General features: G+C 44.2%; 1 protein-coding gene across 1 annotated transcript in view; it reads right to left on the bottom strand.

Annotated features, from left to right (window-relative positions):
• Positions 1-22,623, bottom strand: part of tns3.2 (tensin 3, tandem duplicate 2) — a 55,154-nt gene that overhangs the window by 9,565 nt on the left and 22,966 nt on the right. The window contains exons 13-15 of the mRNA XM_034080407.1: positions 19,985-20,112; positions 19,293-19,401; positions 19,146-19,214 (exon numbers count right to left, since the gene is read on the bottom strand). Of these exons, the coding sequence (XP_033936298.1) occupies positions 19,146-19,214; positions 19,293-19,401; positions 19,985-20,112 (306 nt within the window). The remainder of the gene's footprint in view (positions 1-19,145; positions 19,215-19,292; positions 19,402-19,984; positions 20,113-22,623) is intronic.

The following is a 22,623-nucleotide window of genomic DNA, read 5'->3' as shown; positions in this document are numbered from 1 at the left end:
AGGAATAGATAGCCCAGTGGGTAGAGCCGGCGGCCCGAATGCGGCGATGTCCTCCGCGCAGCTGGTTCAAAGCCCGGATTGGATGTATTTTCATCATTGCTTTTCAACTTTAATAACTGATAAAAGGCCCTCTCCTCCCAAACAAATATCCAGCACTCTCTAGTCTCTTCTCAATAACCCAATACACACAATTATCAATCTTTAATTGCAAATAGAACATGATATTCAGTCTTAGTGTGTGTGTGCATCGAATATTTTTCAAGGCAAACCCACTGTTAAACCCACTGCAGCCTTGCACTTCGCCAGGAGAGGTCGCTGTAACTGAAGCTTCGAGAAATGAACCTATTTCCGACACAATTGTCCAAGTGGTTCGATGCTTCATTCAAAGCTTCATTTTGCCATCACTACTGATAACTCTCTTTCTTCTTCTTTCAAACGTCTCAGTCTCTCGTGGAATCACTTCCGCTGCTGAAGAGAAAAGGATGATAGTCAGGAGGCGAGGCCTCATTTTATACGGTGTGATGCGCGCGCATTCAGGTAGGCCCGCCCAAGGCCGGCTACGTCTATAGAAGTCTCAGTGGGAGAATGCTTGCATAGAGGGTAGTACCCATAGAGTCCAGAAGAGGGCTCCGCCTGTGCTAATACAACAAGGGTTACAATACATAACCCAACGTTTTTCTCATACTACCTGTGCTGCAGCACCTCTTTTCACCCTCTGTCTGAAACCAGAGCCCAGTCTGCTCTGATTGGTTAGCTGGCCAGCGCTACTGAAGTCTCAGTGGGAGAATGCTTGCATTGAGGGTAGTACCCATAGAGTCCAGTAGAGGGCGGAGCCTGTGAGAGATATAACAAAGAGCTTTTTGAACATTAAAGCATGGAAACATGTAGAGGACCAAAATACAAATATGAACCGTAACATAATAGGGCACCTTTAAGTATTTCCATTCTTGAACCCTACTACCTTTCAGTACTTTTTACTTCACTATATGTAGTGAAAACTGTGTGACGTGTATTGTGTAGTCACCTGTCACTTTGCAGATTTACATATAAAACCTATTTAAATTAGAAATTCATCATTCAAATGAGCTGCTCGACCGACTACAACATTGAAATTAAGTTTTCATGCTTTTGCTTAAATTATAACATAATATAAATAATTGAAATGGGACATTTTACTATTATTATTTAACTACACTTTTTTTGCATAATGTTCGTTCTTGGCTGTATGGACACATATTCTGTGATGAAAATGTAAAACTCAAGCCCTTAACTTGTAATGGAGCATGTTAAACTTGTGATTTTGATCCTTATATTTAAGTAAGGGATTTGAATACTTCCTCCATCACCCGTAGAGTGTTTAGGGTTTAACGTGAGGTTCCCACGGCTGGATGTTACCTCACACACAGTTCTGTAATTCCAGCATTATGTACGCTGTATCAGATATCCATAAGTGTGAACTGACAGGCAGCTGCTGTGAGCAGGACACATTCAACATACTGAACATGATGTCTTGTTTGTTCAGTATCTGTCAACATATACATGTATGTACCAGCACACAGAATATTACCCTTATTTTTAAAGGAAATCTTTCAAATAAAAAGTGACTTTCTTTCGTCAATTTGGCAAAAGTTACTTTTGGTCAAACACGTATTTGGCTCTATAGGACAAGCAACGACATTAAATGCTGCAGTCATGTTAATGCGGAAGGGTCCATTCTCCAAAATGTGTACTTTTTCCTTTGACATATAATATCTAGATCTTCTGGACTCCTAAATCTGAATTATGATTGCAGTATTTTTGCTTGTGTAGGACTTTTAAAACAAATATATATTGATGTATTATTTTGCTACTTTTACTTACACTGATTACAGTAGCAATCCTTGGCAATACTTTCTCAAAACACGTTAACAGTATTAAGACGGATATACATATATATACATTTAACAACTTTGGTCCATTGATGCATAATTGTGCATTTTCATATATTTTAGCATCAGTGATGATTGATTTCTTGGTTTATTGCCCTCTGATACCCCACATGGTGCATCTGGTACACCTCACACTCCAGTCCACACTCAACTTGAACTCTTAAGGGTTAAAGGTCAAGAGCGCAGAGCAGGTTAATCGTGTGATCTGCCTCAAGTTTAGACCTAAAACGTTCGGATTCGCCTACTTATCTGCACATCTCAGTAAACAAAACAAAAAAACAGTTTTAGTTGTTGTTGCTGCTCGAAAAAAACAAACACAAATGAGAGCAATGCACTGGGGATTCCTCAAACATTCCCACAGTCCCTGTCAGTTTTCCTCTCTCAGGAGGATTCCCAGAAAGCAGCCGAGCTTCGTCCATCTCTTTTCCCACGGGCGATTCTCCGTGCTGAGGTTTGCCACATCTGCTGCTGCACAGCTCATCCCTGCTCATCCATTTAATGAAAGAGCAGCCCAAAGTGTGGCAACACCGGCTGTCCCCAACCCGACCTCTGACCTCAGACCAGACTCTGCTCTGTGAGGCTCCACTGGTCATTATAACCCCCTTAGACACCTTTCACACTGCGTTTCCACGCTGCACAGTATCCATAGCTACTCACTTAGGGATGGACGTGTACTAATGAAGAACCCTGGAGAGGACATTCCCTGCCCAGTGTGAAACTGATGGAGCAACAGCAAATCAATCACTTTTGCAGAGAAAAAAAAACAACCATAAGAAAACAAATGTTAGACTCCATTCCAAAGTAAGAGCTACCTCTCTCAAACTATCTGTGTATTGATATTCAATATCAGGTACCAAATTAAATCTCCTTGTGGCAACTAGTATCATAACCTATAGCTGGCATGTGACTGGGAAAACATATCCACATATAAGTACCCAGATGTCTAGGACTACATCATTTGTTGGTGATTCCAAAGCAGTCGGACTTTTTCTGATCATACTGATCCATGGTTAGTTTGGTTGGGGTTTGGCATAAAAACTTCCCGATATTGTTATCGGGAATCTTCTGAAACGAATGATGCTGACAGCTATGTGGCCAAGTCCTTCTGTGTGCCGAATATTTGTATTGAGTTAAATATAAAAACATACAAGCAAACATGTAAGTAGACTGCAAAGAAAAAAAAGGTTTGAACTAACTCCAGCAACTATTATCTTCTAACCATTTCAAGTGTATTTCCCCTGTTTTCCTGTCCATTGTTTTCTCCTCACGTGCACAGCTCCACATGAGCACAAAGCCTCTTCAGTTTGAGTTGAACCGCGCAAAACCAATTCCAGATGCCAGATGGCACAGACCCACGTGGGCACGACTGCCAACCTCCTCCAGCCAATAACCCCCCCCTCAAAACACAAACACACTTTCCTGATCAAAGAAAGTGACACTTATATGGCTTAAACTGTGTGCATACCGTCATGCTTTGTACGGAGATAATCCCATTAATCAATAAAACCACCGAGAGGTTATCTGGAGCTAACATTCCTCTTCATGTTTCCCACTTCAAACTATGCTGCTGTTTCATAAGTAGAATGGTATGAAAGGCAAGTGGAATAAACACAGAAAGATTACAAACATACAGCCGTCACATGTTGTGTTGTGACAAAGAAACACTTCTCCTTTATTCCTTCCACTCACGCATCCAAACATTTACTCCCTGAGCGGCGTCTCATTAGACAGAGGGGTGAGCCTACACACATGCATACACACAGCGATGCATGTGGAGTTATGCAGGACAACAGTGGGTTTACAAACTCCCTGCTGACCACAGGAATGTGAGTGCAACACACACACACACACACACACACACACACACACACACACAGGCTGAGGCTGACAGGTCTGTAGGTCTGCGGCGTGTTACAGCTGCTCACAGCGATCACAGGGGGATGAAGGGAAAAGGGAGTGTAAGAGCAACTCTGAGAGGAAACAGGAACGCGGTGAGGAGGAGGAGGACACCTGCTGTGATCCTGAGGCACACTGGAAGTCTATATTTTTAAGAATGAATCTTAAAAATGTTCCAACTCTAAGAGACATATAACATTGAAAGACTAAGCTTTATTTAAAGTTCAACTTCTGTATATTGTAATATTAGATATGTGAAAAAAGCAAACAATTTCTGGGATCAGAAATATGTGTAACAAGAGTTCCACTACGAACGGTAAAAGGAAACTCGAGGTTTCAAAATTAGGTCAGGTATTTGCGATGTTCTTAACAACAGCGTTTTTCTTTATTCTATAAATGTTATGGCAGTAAGGTAGGCAACATCCTTTACTAGTACATTTCTAGTATCTTAAAAACTGCATACATTGTTGACACTTCCAGCAGGCACAATGCAACATACCTATCCCATACGAATCATGTATGTGTCCTCAGATGAATATAAGTGCATTTATACTCTCCTTTTTGCTCTGTGTTAGTCTCCACCACCAACACATCTAGCTTTTTAGCTGCTCAAGGCTCCACTCTCTTGACCATAAAGTCGGTGTCCGTCTGCCGTTTGTTGCTGGGTAGGTAGACACAAGTGCACTGTGAGATTGATGGGACTGAACTACGAAATAAATGTTTCTACTACTACTTTCACATAACCGTTCTCTGCTCCTTTGATTATAATCAAATATGTTAATGGGTATAGCTTTAAATCGTTTTGAGTGAGCATGTGCAGCTCTCTCCCTGGTATCCCTTGGCGCTGCATCAGAATGCGATCAGTTGTCTCCCTCCTTCATTAAAAATCAATCAGCCTCAGACCCTGCTGTGTCTCGCCTCCACCCCCCCCTATTCAGAAGAATTTTTCTGTAGCAGAGTACCAACTAGTAGGCGGTCGTCTGTAAATCAGATTCCTCTGCTCTTTCTGGGTGTGTGGACGGACAGCTTTGTCGACTCAGTGCAGTAGCAGAGGAGAGGCTAAAGTTACGAGCGGGTGTATGAGGGAGTGAAACCGGGTGAAGGGTAACGGCAGACAAGGACACTTGTTTATTGCTGTCTGAAGTATTCCCATAATGAGTTGATGTCTTCATAAGTCAGAGACAGTTGGACTTATGAAGTTAGAGTTAAGGGTCAGATGTTGATATTTTAAGTTTTCCTCAAGCTCAAAACTAAATGCACTGTTTTCCATGCCTGAAGGAAGTCCCAACTGCAAAATAGATCATGTTTTGAAGCTTAAGTGAAATTCTTTAGACTTCACCCGACTGGGGAAGTGATCATGGATCATGAGTAGTTCTCCTTCTGGGTCCATATATCACCATAGTTTAATATGAATTGTTGTTCTGGAAAGATCTTAACGCACAAGTCTTTGCTGCTTCACACTCTATACATCATTTTTCTGACAACACATTTTGGTTGAAAGGCAAAGTCTGTTGTCCCAATTGCATTTAATAACCATATTTAAAGGTATAGTTATAAGAACTGCTTCCTGCTGTTGAAATAACAACTATATCAAAGCTTGATGTCTTCAAAGCTTGGTTTTTATAAAGACACCTAAGCCTAATCAATGATGACTGTAAGCAGCGAATTTGTCAATTATGCTTTATAGATCCTAAATACGAGCGCTAAACCGAATACTCACATCTGTCTGAAGTAGACAGTTATTTCATTCAGTTGGAGAAACAGTTGAACAATCAGAGCTTCGTAGGCGGGATGAAGAACGTATAAAATCGCTCCACACAACTCATCCTGAAGCTTTCAAGTAAACGAAAAATTGCTGACAGCGGTATAAAGTCACTGTTAAAGTAAAGCAAAAACAACCACCCTCCCTATGAGAAATCAACTTAGTTACACTCGCACAAAGCCAGGCTGAATGACATAATTAAAACACTTTTTTTTCTGCTTCCTTCTACAAAGAGAACATGTCCCATGGTCTGAATGGAGAGCCAATACTGCCTGTATTGTATGCTGCTTTATAGAAACCATTACGTCATCACATTACACCACTGAGGCTCTGGTACATCTCACACACACCATGACACCAGACCATTTGTTGATTAACGCTCTGTGAAAAAAGATCCTCATTCCCTTCTTTCCACTTGGTCTATGTGCTCTGAACTGGTCTACTGTCCACTGTTTGGCAGCATTTTCCATCCTTGTGGCTTAACATTTCTGCCTCTTTGCCCTTCATTTCCTGCAGTCGTGTAAAAGCCAAATCCTGAGCAGTGCTCCCCAATAACCTTTCTTTGAGGAAATGATTTGATCCAAACCCAACTTTGGCCAAACAGTCCTGTTGCACAAATCCATCATTTATGATTCTGCCAGATTCTTCCTCCATTAATCCAGAATAGTTTGAACTAAAATACGTCATAAAATAGGGATGAATTCTAAACTAAGTTTGGCAATGCTTCCTTTTACCATGTCTGTCATTTCCTAATAATTTCCTGGTAAAAAGCTTCTTGGAAAGCTTTATGGCATTGCACTTATTAAAGGGAAATAGGAGTTTTATTAAAATAGCTGCTCCATGTAAAAGCAAGTCAATAATTCATTGATGATTGAATAATATATAGTTTGAATGTTATGCTTGCATGTCAACACAAATACAATTTAGCATAAAGATCTTGCGAGCATTGACGAGAAGTTTCTCTAGTTTGCGCTGGTAATTCATTTGAATTAAATCCTCGATAACAGAATTTAACAATTGAATAGGACGTTTTAACTCTCTGCAAACCACATTCTGTAGCAAATATGTAAAGCTCCTTTCATGAGTGCAAACGTTTCGAACTAGTTAACATGTGGTTCAGCAATATGTTGTTTTATGTGTATAACATCTGGGAGATGTGGGAATTGAAAAGCACATGACAAAAAACTTGAATCTTCAAAGGCTTTTTGGATCAGCTGAGGTCAGTATCACAGGGGGAAAACAGCCTCCATGGTTAACCACAGATACATAAGCCTTCCATGGCTGCACGATGGAGGCCAACATAGCCTTTAACAGGATGAGATCATGAACAACGCAGTGGAACAAACCATCTCATCATCCCATTTAGTGTGATATGGCAGAGGGGCTGCAGATTCTGCTGTCCGAGACAAGAAGAAAACGTATTCCTGTGCACAAAAAAGATAGAAAGACAAGGTTTTGGAGGGGGGGTTTGAGTTTGCAAAAATAGAAAAGGCATCTGAAAAGGCAAATTCCAGAAACTGTGTGCAAATAGCAGCTTCCTGGAGGAGAGATGGGAAGTGTTCCTGTGCATTTGTGCCCTCCTTAAAATTCCCAGGAGAGACAGAGGCAGAGATAACATTGTATAAGCAAGACAGATAATGGGTAGAAAACAGAGGAAACCGCCTGGGGAGAGCAGGATAAAGAATACAGAATGAAGAATGCAAGGAGGAAAGTTAAAGACCTTCATGAACAGCAGAGACACTTTTAATCACATTTAAAAGCTATCTGACACACGTGTGCATGCGCTTACATACCGAGAGACGCAGTCATGATGTGACACCCTCTGAAGTATCCCGTTATTTGCCGTTTTCCTTTCAGTCCTTCAACTCCAAAGTCTTTATCCCTGTGTGGTATATTCTGCCTGAATGAAACTCTCCCTATTACAACAATCTCCTCGCTCTACCTCTCCTCTCCTATCTGAGCGTGGCTTGCTGAAGTTTCTCTTTTTTTTGTTCAGGGGCTGGATCGTTTCGCCGCCATGCCCAATTCCTTTCGTCCCCCAGATGGAAAAATAAGCTCCCCGTTTGTTCCTGGCTTGTTGTGACACCGCTCAACTTCTGGGTTTGTATGGAGGGAGGGGTAAGAGGGAGAGAATGTCTCCCCCCTCCCCTCAATGCATCTAATAACCCTCCCTCCCTCCCTCCCACCCTCCCCTTCCTCTCACTGACCACTGAGCATTGTCCCTGCTGGGCCACTGCGAGCACTTTCCCCCAATCAGAATGGATTCCAGCAGGGTCAGAGGTCATGTGTGGCCTTTTATGGACCAGTGAGGAGCTGGTGGTGGTTAGAGGGTAGAGGGGGGGGGGGGGCTGATCTAGGAGTTTCTATGGCCTCTCTGTCAAGGCATGTGTGTCCACTCCTACCATCTGCTCGCCACAAACACGGAGACAAAGGCATACAGACATACACTGACCGTGTCTCCTGCCATGTGTCTAATCCTAGCACATCGTATATTACACCACAAAGCTTTTGATTGAATTGTGTTGAGTTTACTTTTGTTGTACCGGAAACATGTGCTGCTTACATTATTTTAACCTCCGTGTCACAGGAAATGAGCTCTGTCCATCTGGGATGCTCATTCATCAGTTTAAAGGCCCAAATATTTTTGTTTATAAAACGACAGGCCAGTCATGAAATAGTATAATCTGTAAACAAAAAACCTTTAAAAGTATGATAAAAAGTTAAAATAAGATGTGGTTTCATGGTTTTTGGTATGTTTATTCACTTTCATGTCAAGTTGACGAGCTAGTTAGCATAGTTTAGCATAAAGACTTCAGACAGAGGGAAACTTCTATTCTGGCTCTGTCAATGGTAATACAATCTGCTCATGAAAATATCTAAAGCTCACTAATTAGCACGTTATATTAGACTGAAGCATATGGTTGGCAAACCGTGTTACCTTGGCACAGAGCCATGCTAGCTGTTTCCCACTGTATCATGTATTTAAGCTAGGCTAAGCTAACCAGCCCCATAATAATCTAGGAAAACCTTTGTGAAAAAAATTCATCTTTTTATCTAGTATCCATAAATGTTGTACTGTTCCTTGAAATAAAATCACAAAACGATTTCCTTTTAGCAAAGTGAATATTGTAATATTACCAATAGTTTATTAATAAATTAAAGGTGGGGTAGGTAATTTTGGAGAAACCAGCTCGAGTGCGCGAGAATTTGAAAATACACGACCGGAAAAAATCTGCCATTTCCTTACAGAGCCCCTCCTCCAACACACACGAACGCGCACATGACCAATGAGGGCACAAGATAAGTTTGTGCACAGATGGAAGGCTGACAGGCAGGTAGGCCATCCAGTTACTTTAGCCGGGCCGGCTCAGATGATTGGTCGTGCTTTTTACAGCGCTACGGCTTCCACAGATGACATTTTTTTGTGGATTTATTGTCAAAGCACTTAAGATATTCATTGCTATCGGGATGTTAAGAGCATTCCATGGAATATAACAAAAAGTGTATCTCGAGCCGGTTTCTCAAACTTACCTACCCCACCTTTAACTTAAAAATAATGAAATTGTTTATGATGATTTAAAAAAGAATGTTTTCTGGAATCACTGAAAAACCTTTTTAAAGGATAAGGAAACATTATTAACTTAGAAATGGTTGTTGTATAGTGTTGGTTAAACACCTTTCAATCACTTTTAGCAGCTCCCACTCATTTTGTTTACATTTCGATGAACAATTGTTCCCTGAACTGTTGTCGACCACATCATTAAATCGACTTCAAACCTTCCCTTTCTTCAGGATAAATAATGGCACTTAAAACTTAACGTCGATCAACTCTCTCTCATTCGTCATTGATCGCAAAATAAAGCATCTGAAGGAGAAGCATAGGTTTCCCCTGCCCTCTCCCTCGTACTTTCTCCTGACCTTTGACCCCTGAGGTTCAGACAGTCAAGTGTTTGTCTGAAAGACCATCTGCCTCTGCTGAACCTCCGCTCATAACAGCATCTACATTCCTCTGGCTGGACCTTGCTTCCTCTGGTTAAGAGCTTCTGCATATATATCACTGTTTATTTTTTATTTGACCACAAGTACACAAAGGAAATGTTATTGCGTAACAGTTTATTGCTGCACTTTGCTGTCACCAGGAAATGAAAGAACACAGAGAGAGTTCATCTTTGGGTTGATTCATGGCAAAAATACTGCAGTGACTCTGCAAAGGCTATGTATGAAAATATGTCATCAGTCTGTTGTAACTAGGTAAAAACCCTGATAATTGGATTTAATACAATTTTGTTAATTTCCATGATTCTCCCTTAGTCTTTAAGATGTATATGCTTTTTAAAAGCTTTCTTTGACTTTCAAGGTTCAATTGTTGTTCAACCAAAAAAGATTAGAGTAGATAAAGTCAAGGTGTTTTCTCAATGATCATGTTTGTCACCCAACAGTCTCATAACATTTAGTATTTGACATTTCTGTGTTTATTTAAGCAATCGCTGTAAGCACTGATTTGGCGATTTGGCAGGTGAAAAGCCGCCTAGCTGTCTTAAAAGGGATACATTTGGTTTAAGAATGTAGTTTAGACCTATTAGAACCTATAGTTCTCATTCATAACACTCCGTTCGATGTCTCACTATGGGATATTGTAGCTCCCGTATTGCCAGACGAGCTTATCTCGAAATTCACCAAACCAACCAGAACTTAACAGGTAGAGCTCTGACTCAACAAGGTGCCCAGCACTGCTCGGGCCACACTAGGAGCAGAGACGTCTAGCCTGTAAAAGCGGACAAAAGTGAGCAGCGAGGACCAGCTCGCTGCTGCACAAATGTCTTGGATGGAAACAGCCTTGAACAAAGCCCAGGATGTAGCCAGACCACGAGTCGAATGAGCATGCAGACCCGAAGGTGCCTGCAAACCCTGACTCGTATAGGCCAAAGCAATTTCCTCCACAATCCAGTTGGAGAGCCGTTGCTTAGTAACGGGCTTGCCCTTCTGAGGGTTAGCCCAGGACACAAAGAGTTGGTCATTATGACGAAGCTCTTTTGATCTGTCCATATAGGTGCGTAAAGCACGGACTGGACACAGCAAATCCTGCTGCTGTTCCCCGGAGGAAACCAGCTGCGTAGGAAATGCCTCAATGTCAATTGGGGTACACGAACCAACCACCTTAGGTATAAAGGCAGGGTTGGGCTTCAACAACACTCTCGTTTGCCCTGGGGCGAACTGAGTGCATGAAGGATGTACAGATAGCGCATGAATGTCACTGACTCGCTTGGCGGATGCCAGGGCCAGTAACAGCACTGTCTTGAGTGACAAGTGCTTCATGTCAGCTTCTTCAAGGGGTTCAAATGGGGTCATTTTGAGCCCATTTAAAACCACTGCCAAGTCCCATAAGGGCACCAGTGACCTGGAAACAGGGAGGAGCCTGCGAGCTCCTTTCATAAAAAAGCAGACCAAAGGATGTTGGCTAGCCGTCTTACCCTCAAAGCCCACATGGCATGCAGCAATAGCAGTCAGGTACACTTTGATCGTAGAGAAAGCTCTGTGTTTATCAATCAGGTCCTGTAGAAATGATAGAATCACCCCGACAGGACATTGAAAAGAGATGTGCCCTTTTTGAAGGCACCACTCCTCAAACACCCTCCACTTAAAGTCATAGAGAGACCTGGTGGAGGAAGCTCTCGCACTCTGAATAGTGTTTATCACCTTCTGAGGGAGTCCCACTGTATTCAGATTGTACCACTCACGGGCCAGGCCCATAGTGCCAAGCGCTCTGGGTGTGGGTGAAAGATCGCCCTCCCCGCCTGAGACAGTATGTCCCTGCGTAGTGGGAGCTGCCAGCAGCTGATATATCTCCGCCAGCCAGTACATTGCGGGCCAGTGCGGAGCTATCAGGATAAGTGTGTGGCGTTGTTCCCTCACTCTGGCCAGAGTTGGGGGGTATCAGAGCCAGGGGTGGGAACGCGTACAGAAGGCCCGGAGGCCAAACGTGCGCGAGCGCATCCACGCCTAACGGAGCGTTTAAATCGTGCATTGAAAAGAACAGCTGACATTGAGCATTTTCTTTCGATGCGAACAGATCTACCGCGGTTCTGCCGTAACGCACCCACAGCTGACTCACAATCTTTGGATGTAGAGTCCAGTCTGCATATAGTGGTGCACCTCTGGACAGTAGATCCGCCCCGAGGTTCATCACTCCTGGTACGTGCGTCGCTCTCAGAGAGAGGAGACGTCTGCCGCTCCATAAGATCAGTTTGCGTGCCAGCATGTGTAACTGGAGAGAACGCAAACCCCCTTGGCGGTTTATATACGATATTGTGGTCGTGTTGTCTGTTCTCACGAGGACGTGATGTCCCCTGAGGAAAGGCAGAAAGCGTTTTAGGGTGAGGAACACCGCTAAAAGCTCCAGGTAATTTATGTGCGCCTGCTGGAGGTCTCTGCTCCAGAAACCTCTCACCGGACGACCTTCGTAAATACCTCCCCAGTCTGTCAGACATGCGTCCGTGGTGACCACCTTCCGTGAAAGGACAGCACCCATTACGCATTTCACAGTAACCATTACTCTCCGCGCGCCATGACGCGCGGGGTTTAGTTTTAAAGCGGCTACCCAGCGCTGAAACTCCCTCATGTGTCCCAGTCGTACGACCAGGATGGCTGACGCCATGAGCCCCATTAACCGCAGGCATGATCTGAAGAGAACATGTTTGCGCAGCTGGAAATGAGCGAGACAAGCTCTGAAAGCTTTCACTCTTTCCGCTGACAGGCGGGCTGACAGGCGGGCTGTAAAGGGCACCGAGTTCAGAGTACAGTCTGTGCTGGGCACAACATGCTCTTCTCTGTTTATTATGAAACCCAGGTTGAGCAGGTGCTTTACGAGGACATTTGTCTGCGTAATAGCCTCCTTCTCCGACTGTGCGAGAAGCAGCCAGTCGTCTAGGTAGGTCGCCAGGCGAATACCCTGTTGTCTTAACGGGGCTATCGCGGCTTCCGTACATCGTACAAACACTCTTGGACTGAGAGACAGACCGAAGGGAAGTACTCTGTATTCGTAACAGATCCCCTGAAATGCGAACCTCAGATATTTCCTGTGTGGGTAATATACTGGGATGTGGAAATACGCATCTTTCAGGTCGACTGATGTAAACCAGTCGTTTTGTCGCACGAGACGCAGCAGAGATGTGTGAGTGAGCATTCTGAATTTGTATCTTTTTAGATATGTGTTCAGAACCCTCAAATCTAGTATTGGCCGAATCCCGTTCCCTCCCCGTTTGGGAACGAGGAAATACTTGGAATAAAAGCCGCTCTGACTCTGCTCGGCGGGTACTATAGATATAGCCCTCTTTTCTAGAAGTGAGAGGATCTCTCTCTCTAGAACAGTGGTTCCCAAACGGTGTGCCGCGGCACACTGGTGTGCCGTGAGGCAAGTCCGATTGTGCCGTGGGATTTTGTGACAACCATACCTTATTATTGCAATATACAACTACACAAAAATAATTATTTTTTAATTTACTATATCAGTACTCTGTAGGTTTATATGTACGTAATTATTTTGAGTTCATTCGAAGAATAGAGAGGAATGTGACGGTGAGGTGCAAACTGTGTCCAGGCCAGAAGCTGTTATCCACTGCTGTAAACACTACATCAAACCTCAACAAGCACCTGCAAATAACACATGCTAAGGTGGAGCTACCGCACACGCTATTTGTTGTTTGTTTATATCACAGTCTGTTCTTCTTCTCTGTCTTCCGGTTGTTGCCTGTTTTGAATGACGAATACACACTACCGCCGCCTGCTGGTAAGGAGAGTTATTGCCACTCACGCATGCGCAGTTCGTACGTGCTCGGCTGAAGTCTTTGCGGTGTCTGGTTCCAGTGCAACACATGGCCAACACGCAGGAGAACACACCGACGCAACAGCGTGAGCAGAGATAGACTGCGCAAAATATACAGATAGCAGGAGACAGAGAACAGCCATGGTCAGATAGGAAAACATTCAGGATCTGGATCAGTCAATGGAAACTGAACTAAAGAGAACATTTGAAACTTTAGCAGTCTGCGTGATCTGCCTGCAGGGAGGGGCGGGCCGGCCCTGCGAGTAAAGTAACGAGTAAAGTAACTCGTTACTTTATGTAGAGAGTAACGAAGTAGTGTAATATATTACTTTTTAAAAAAGTAATATGTAATATATTACTTTTTTTTAGTAACGACCCCATCTCTGCTGAAATGTTACATTTATAATTTGTAGTTCAGGACCATGGACAATGCAGCTTCCTTGCATTGACAGTTCTCTGTGCTGAATTTCCTTTGTCTCATTTTTAATGTGTGACCTGTCTGGTTTAAATGAGTGTGTTGCTGCTTTGATGAAGCCTAATTTGATAACGTTTCAAATTCATTTCTGAAATATTTCGTTAATACATATTTCATGAGTAATATAGTTGTCTTTGTCACATTTTATTTGGCATTAGTAAATAATTATGCAAATGTACAGATATTTTACATGATATGAGTGATAACACGTGTTATAAGGGCTATTTTGCACAATAGGTGTGCCTTGAGATTTTTACTTGTCCTTTGGTGTGCCTTGGGCACAAAAAGTTTGGGAACCACTGCTCTAGAATATGGGCTGACTCTCCTCGGGCTTGTGAATACAGAATGCCCGAGAAGCGAGGGGGGGTGACAGCGAATTGGAGTCTGTAGCCCCGTGTTACTGTCTTGAAAACCCAAGCAGATGTTGTGAGCATCTTCCACTGTATGCTCCTTAGAGCCAATGGAGATGTCACGGCTCTTACCCTCTGAGTCTCTATTTGTTGTGTTATGGGGCCCTCTAGTGTCTGAACACGGTGGTACCCCATTTCGACAATCCCCACCGACACTGCGCATGCGCGTGACGGTGGTGCCTTCACAACCCCAGCCGGCACTGCGCATGCACGTGACGGTGGTGCCTTCACAGACCCGTCTATTATCCGCCTTTTGAGAGAGGCCGTAGCTGCTCTCAGAAGGGGAACAGTTGACGGACTGTTTATTGTTTTTCTTTTCATTTTTTTGAGCTGCGCCCTTGGCCTGAAGCCTGGATGCGTCAGCGGAAAATGGTTTATGTGAGAAACAACAACAATATTTTGACATGTGTTTTTGCGGACTTGAAGATGGTGTTGAGGCATCTCTCGAGGCAGCGGGAACACATCTAGAGCTGGGGAACCGTGGACTTCCAGCTCTGTCACAGAGGAGAAGGGGGGGCTGTCAGGCCGCCCGCTTCTTCTTCCTCGACTGCTGGCCGAAATTCTGGGTTGGCTGCGCCTGGGCTGCAGCCGGAACCGGAGATTTTCTAGGCCAACTCGCTCGCGTCTCCTGCCTGGGCTGGGGACTCGGGGCGGGCTGCGACCTCTGCTGTTTCGGTACTTTGAACCGAGCAGGGTTCGAGGCAGCTTGGGCGAAGGACTGCCGCTGTGAAGGCAGCGGCTGGACCCTTCGAGGGCCGGCCGGTCCAGGATTGCTTGACAGATCCTCGCAGAGCTCCGCTTGGTATGTGGTTCGCAGCGAGGAAATGTTCAAAGCCCTGGCGGACAACGCTGCGGCTCTGTAGGCCCGTTCAGTCATGGTCGACTGGAATCGGTCCGCCTTCGCTGGCAGCGTGGGGTTCCTGCTTGGTGATGGGACCAGCCTCGGTAGGAGGTGAGCTGCCACCAGCGGTTCCATAAGCCGAGCCTCTCCATACCGTCATGACACAGTCTAGGGAGGAGGCACCCTGGATTGGGGCCTTGTTGCTAAAGGGCCGGTCTCTCCACGAGACCGACACCTCATCCAACATCTCCGGGAAGACCGGAAGGAGTTGCCTCTTTGTCCTCGTTGCTTGGGGAAAATGTTTCCCCTCGTAACGGGACCTGGAGGTCTCCTTGGCCATTTCGGGCCACGGGATGTCTAGTCTGGACTGACGCGGCACGCTGACACACGGCGTGCAGGTCCATGCTCAGACAGGGCGAAGCTGGTGTGCTATCGCCCGGGAGAGCAGCCATCGCTCCCGGCTTTGCAGCCTGAGCCGATGACACGAAGATATCGTCTTCTTGCTCATCCGAATCAGACAGGAGGAACTCAGAGGCACCCTCTTCGTCCTCCATATAATCCAATTCCAGGACATCCTCCGCGGGCGAAACCATGGTAGCCCCAGCTTGGTAAAGCGTGGGGCTCCGTTCTCGCGTCTCTTGCCGCCACCGGGTCCCAGCCTGACACGGCGCGGGACTCCGGTTCCGCAGCTGCCGCTGTTGATGAGCCCCAGACCGACACAGTGCGGGGCTCAATCTCTGCGGCGGACGCCCCCGCGTCTTGATTGCCAGCCAGCAAATCAACGGACATGAGGGGGTCCTGTCCCGACAAGCTAGCTTGGCGTGCTAACCGTCGGCGGAGGCTCTTTACGGTGAAGCGGGCACAATGCCCGCACGAGCCGGGGTTGTCAATAGCCTCCTGGGCGTGTTCCAGCCCGAGGACGAGCTGACCTGGTGTGAGTCTGTGCCTGATATTTTGAACCCGCAGCCGCAGAGCCGAGCCTCCGAGTTCCTGACTCCTCTGGTGTGAGGGAGAGAGGCGTCCATCTTGTTCGCCGTGTGGCGTGGAGAGGACCCGCTCGTAACAGGTATCCGGAGAAAAAAGAACGGTGTCGATCTTTTTTCTCAAAGAATATTAACTGGTGTGTTAATCTTTCTTAATCTTTTCCTCCTCTGTGAGAGAAAAAGAAAAAACGTCCTCACTGCCGTGGTGTCGGTAGTGAGGGAAAGCAAGCTAGCAACAGGTGTTGTTAGCTTGAAAAAATCAAAACCTTACCTTAATTTCCGAGGAAAGAAACGGCGAGGTCGATTATAATACTAACTGGTGTGTTAGCATTAACAGTCTTCTTGCGAAGCAGAAGAGTAGCCGGCGAGCGCCCGTCGACCGAAAGTTAGCTTTGGGTTCAGTCTGTGGACTGTTAAGCTAGCTCGGCTACAATCGAGATGTGCTCTGAAGCGAGAAGAGGTGTTTGAATGACGCATGCGACGTAGCGCAAGCTACTTATAGGGGGTGGATTCCCTGACGCTGACGTCAAGATCACCAGCCAATCAGGATTGGCGTAATGAGATTGATGCTTCTGTTTGCTCCGCGATGAGGCGCATCCCATAGTGAGACATCGAACGGAGTGTTATGAATGAGAACTCTTGTTAAGTTTCTCCATCGTTGTGGTACAAACTGGATAAAATGCGGGCTTTTTGTTGTTGTTCAGGAGTTGATCTGTCTCTGCCCCTGCCCCCGCCTCGACGTAAGCGTGACGTATGTGGTGCTTTTGCTCTGGCCGGACAATTTTTTGGTGCTTGCTACGAACCCGATTCCGGAGCTAAGAGGCTGCTCCGCTGCGGTGTGAAGAGGAAAACCTGGTGCTTTTCAAGCTCCAGCTCCGAACCGGCCCTGAAACACCGTTGGTGTGAATGAGGTATGAGTGCTCTCTGTTGTTTTGGAGCGGTCTGCTGCTGCCCACAGTAATCACTCCCCACATTACAGTAGCCTCAGGTCAGACTGTGCTGACAGTAATGACCCTTAAAATTTAATAAAAATAATTTAAATTGGGGATCTGACTGTTCTGTCCCGACGTGGCAAATTGTTTCCCAGACAATTGTCTGACTTTAACGTGGGAAACAGGAAACTGTTGTCTGCAAACTGGGGGTGAGCTCCAGATATTTTGCACCCTTTGTTAATTCTTCTGTCCATCCAGCGGAGAAAGAATAATCAGGTGTTTTTTCTGTATTCACAGAATAATGACTCTTTCATCAACTCTTTCTCCATCCTGTAACTGCTCTGTTCCGACAAACATATTTACAATAAACAGTTGGAACTGCCCTTTTAAGTTAACAATCTGTCTGCAATGCAAAACAAGATGGCATCATAAATACTACTTTTTTGGTTTTGTTGTCGATAATATGTTATGGTCACAACACAATATTGTCAACATTTTCTGCAAAACTATATACAGATAGGATCGACTTAAACTGTGTCAACTGATAAATAGGCTTGATATTAACATTTTGCCATTATATTTGAAGACTTAACCAAGCAGCTCAAGTTTTTTATTCAAGGAGGGGTCTTCTTTCATTTAAGGCAGAGGGACTGACAAAAACTGGTCGGAGATCTGCACAGTGAAAAGATACTCTTCACTCGTTGCCTATTGACTGCATATAAATTATACTGCAGAAGACTACCAGTTTGCGATAAAAGTATAAATCCAGTGTGTGAAAATTCATTACATCGTCTGAATGTAGTATTTGGTTATCCAAAAACAGATCGATCGTTTCACGAGTGACATCTATCAGTGTAGTAGTCAAGTCACAAAGTCTCAAGTCCGAGTCACTCTCGAGTCCCCACTCCTCGAGTCCGAGTCCAAGTCTGAGTCACTGAAGAAGAGGTCGAGTCAGACTCGATTCTGAGTCCAGGACTCGAGTACTCCAAGTCTGACATCGATATATGATATTTCCCTCTCTCATACACTGAGTTAATAAAATAGTAGTTACCTTAACCCAATGTTGTGAATACTAATCTAGATAAAACAATAAATCTATAAGGGCCACATTATATGTCAGGCTAGCTTTGGCATGAGAGGCCCCCTTTCTGGAATCCTGTTCCCCTGCCATTATTTTTGTTAGGGCCAGTTAACTTTTGGCTGAGTCAAAGGCAGGCAGCCATGCCAGGATACAGAAATAGCATGTTTATCTTTCAGATTTACCATGTTTTATACTTGATTCACAACATTATATTTAGCCCACAAACACTTATACAGAAACTGTTGAAATTACTTTTTCACCGAAGCTTATTTACCAGGGTGAAATGATTAAAGTCGCTTCCTAACAGCACCACCCTCTCAGCATTACTGATCATCAATTGATTTTTTTGTAGCTTCAACAATAACATCCCAGTCACTTATATCAGATTTAAGACACTACCACTCAAAGACGCTTGTGTTTTTTGACACTACAATACATTCCTTCTGTAGCTGTGTGCTACATATCTCCTCAGGCAGGATGTCCCAGCAACAAAAGACCCTCCCCACTCCTCCCGTCCCCTCCCAGAACAGGACGTGAATGTGTATCCTGCCTGCAGTGGTCTCTTCCTCTGTTACCGTCAACTATTATTAGTTCCAGTATCAGCTGTCCCTAAATGGGCCTGAAAGGATATCCAATCCATTTCATCAAGTCCTCCAAACGCTTTCTACCTTAAACCTAAGAATAATAAGTAAGCCATCCGTCTTCCTCTAGACAGACATGACCTACCAGAAACAGAGCCATACCCACATATCCAGCCAATAGCAACAAAGGACAGGCCAGGTGTGTGTGCGTGTTTTGGGTATATAGTGCCAGGAGGACATTCCAGCCAGCCCTTGAACCCTGTCCAGCAGCAATCATTAGAACAAGTATTTGGCTTTACACTCTTATACCAGTCACACACACACACACACACACACACACACACACACACACACACACACACACACACACACACACACACACACACACACACACACACACACACACACACACACACACACACACACACGTGTACCTTGTGTCAAGCTGTGTTGGTCCCACTGCCCGCTAGTCCGGAGCTGGGAAAACTCTGAGAAATGTTTCACTGGGAAAAGAAGAGAAGACCCTGATAAGATTCCAAAATGCAGACTCAAGAAGTGTCCATTGGGACCATATCTCTTACCGTAGGGCGTCGGAGGAGACACTGGGAAGCCTGGAGTAGGTGGGACAATGTCAGAACCATCTGTCTCTCCCCGATAGTCCACGCTATTGGTTTTGTAGAGATGCCCATGCTTCCAAAAAAGAATTTAAAAAGTAAGAACGAAATTAGGGGAAAAACACAATAACATGTTGTTGTTTATTTAAAAGTCGTATAGGGTAACAAGCCCACACACACACACACACACACACACACCAGCAGACATCAGTCTTGTGATCTGTGTGTGGCTACAGGCTGTGTTTTGGTGTAAACAGTTGGGCCATTCATGCCACCCAGCCATAAGAGTGCAAGAGCAGAAACCAAAAATAAAAGCGATACAGAGAGAGAAAGGGAGGAGGGTAGAAAAGGAACATCTATAATGATGCAGGTTCAGTTACATTATCTCAAAAGAGATATTTTAACTGATCTTAAAGTGATAACCATGTGTTATCATTTTTGTCATCTAATTCTCTAACACATTCATTTAATTTGTTGTCCAAATGTTTTGTCAGGCGGTTTAAAAACAGTATAATCTGATCAGGGCTGTTGACATGACACGTATAACGGGTCAGACATAAGACCAGTGTTCAAAGCGATGTTTATAGACGTACTTAGTGTGGGTGAAGTTCGACTACTAGAAGTCAAAGTTCACAGAGGTGAACCAGGAAACTGTTTACCTGAGATGGTGAGAAAGGGGGACTGTAGTAGGCTGGGGATCCTCTGAAGCTCTGACCCCCCTTCCATCCTGGGCTATGGAGACCAGCGTAGTCCGTCATATCACTGACCTTCATCTGCTGCTTCCACCCTGAGATAAGAGAAGGGTGAGGAGAGAAAGAGCGTGAGAGGAGAGCCAGACAGTCAGACAGATTGTGATCTGAAATATAATCAACCAAAGAATCAAACCTTTTTATATCTACATTATCTATCTAAATATCCACACGCAGCTATGTCTTTACTTGTAAAAGAAACACATAACACCAAATGGTAATTATGGTATGATCAGATAGTAATAGAAGGTGATGACAGTAGTAAAGCGTGTTTGTCTCTTTCCAAACAGTCTATCAGTGTCTTCGTCAGCGCTGTGTAGCTCCTGTCATCAGGGCAGATGCTGTGTGACTAAACAAGACTTCACTGTGACCAGATGGTGGAACATCATGGCGACTTGTTGGGAAAAAAAATCTCAAGGAACAGTCAGTGATTTTCTTAAAGTTGGGAAGCGATCATTAAGAGCACAACCACATTTTGGTTTTATCTAACTGGTTTTAAAAAGATTCATAGCGTATTTTATTCCCCTAACGCAGGGGTGTCAAACTCAATTTCATCGCGGGCCACATTTGCATAAAGGTTGCACTCAAAGGGCCGGTTGTAACTATATAAATATATAATATATATATAAAATAATGTGTTATATTACATTATTGCCTCTCAATTGGATTAGTATCGGATAGGATAGTAACTTAGTCATTAACTACGTCTGAAAGCAGAAGTCTCTTCAGTGTGCATGTCACAAAACAAGATGCATTATGGGACATGTAGTTTATGGGCAACCTACTTCTGTAAAGTGGCATGTAACCATATAATAAACGTATTATATTCTTTGCAAGCTCTTGCGGGGCCACATAAAATGAAGTCGCGGGCCGGATTTGGCCCCCGGGCCTTGAGTTTGACACCCCTGCCCTAACGCATCAGAATTGGACAACATGTCAGCTAATTAAATAACAGATAATAACACCTTTTGTCCTCTAGAAGTACATGTTTTAATGTCCTACTCATTACATAGCTTGTGCCTAATACATTTATAACAACATTGAAGGAATCCTTTTTTTACATGTTTGGTTATCATACTGTTTGTACCCTGTAAAATGCATTAATAAGAGATAAACCTTCAGTGTAAGCACTGAAATTATATAGTTCTAATCGGCCTCTTTTGCTCCCCAAGTAGACGGTTTACCTGGATTCAAAGCCAGCTCATTTGTGTTTATTCCCACGACAAATGGACTAGAACTCAAAAACCAGATCCCGTGGAATAACAACATCTTGACCCATTGCCTAGAGATTCTGCCTTTATGTGAAGATATCATGTAAAAAAGATTACAAGGGAAGGGAAGAACCATTAACACATATTGTTAACTGCGGCAAAGGGAAAGGTGGCAAAACAGTAAGTAAACCTACTCTGTCTGTTTCCATTATTCTTTTTCACCTTGATTAGCAAACAGTAAGCATGCTAATGGTTGTAGCAGTTGTGTTGTTGTTGCTGGAGTGAGCCAGGTTTGTGGATATTTATTTGACCCAAAACTTCAATATTGGCAATACAGGGGGTGATTTTGTGTTAATATGTATAGGCAACAATAGTCATGTACATTTGACAATATATATTTTTATCTATTCTTCTTTGCTGAAACAAACAAATGAATTGTGAATATTATTCTATTTTTACTTTTTTGCAACTGCATAACCACAGTCTGACATGTGTGTCAAGATAGAGATTGACCATGCTTGCATATGATACTCTATATACTGTAAACTGTAAACCCCAATATGGAACACTGTGAGCTCAGCTTTCATTGTGAGCATCCATCATCTCTGCTAGTCCAACTAAAACTAATCCAGTTCCTCTTCTACACCGGACGGCCCGCTGAGAGCTCTTCTACAGAGTTTGTGTCAAGTAGCACTTGATACCCGCTGTATTCGTGAGGAGGCTCCTCTCTTTTGAAGACTGCACTTCCAAAGATGATGAGAGGGAGAAGGAAGGCATGATGCAAACACACTGGAGAGCAAAGTGTTGTGTCAAACTTCAAAAGCATTCCTGATCGCTTACGAACTCCTGCCATGAAACATCGCCTTGAAAAACACATGGACGATGAAATATTGGTGTTAATGCTACAAATATACCCCCGGGAAATATCCCCCTGACAAACTCCATGACCTACATACACACACACCCACATGTTCCATTTCCTGTGCTGAAATTCTCTCACTGACCTGACAGTGTACAAAAACGCAGGGTCACAGGTTAAATGTCAGCCATAATGTGACCCTGCAAGGCACATGGAATTGGGTCAAAGGTAACCGCAGTGGGGACCTTCAAATCATGAATCAGGAGCTGTCAAAGCCTTTCTTGACTGTCAGGAGCGCCCACGTGAACCATCAGGCCACTCTGAGGTTAGCTTTGATGGAGCAGCTGCTCTGTACACAAAGAACTGGGAAGTAATGACATCACCTGTACACCTATAACCCTTAGTCCTCAAAATGAAAATGAATCAAGTGCGGAGGTCGCAACAGAAATGTGTGTTCCTCGTGGTTGCGTCCCAGTGGA

This window comes from Pseudochaenichthys georgianus, chromosome 4 (genome assembly GCF_902827115.2).
Source record: "Pseudochaenichthys georgianus chromosome 4, fPseGeo1.2, whole genome shotgun sequence".
NCBI classification, from domain to species: Eukaryota; Metazoa; Chordata; class Actinopteri; order Perciformes; family Channichthyidae; genus Pseudochaenichthys; species Pseudochaenichthys georgianus.
This window is presented reverse-complemented; position numbering and strand designations above follow the sequence as displayed.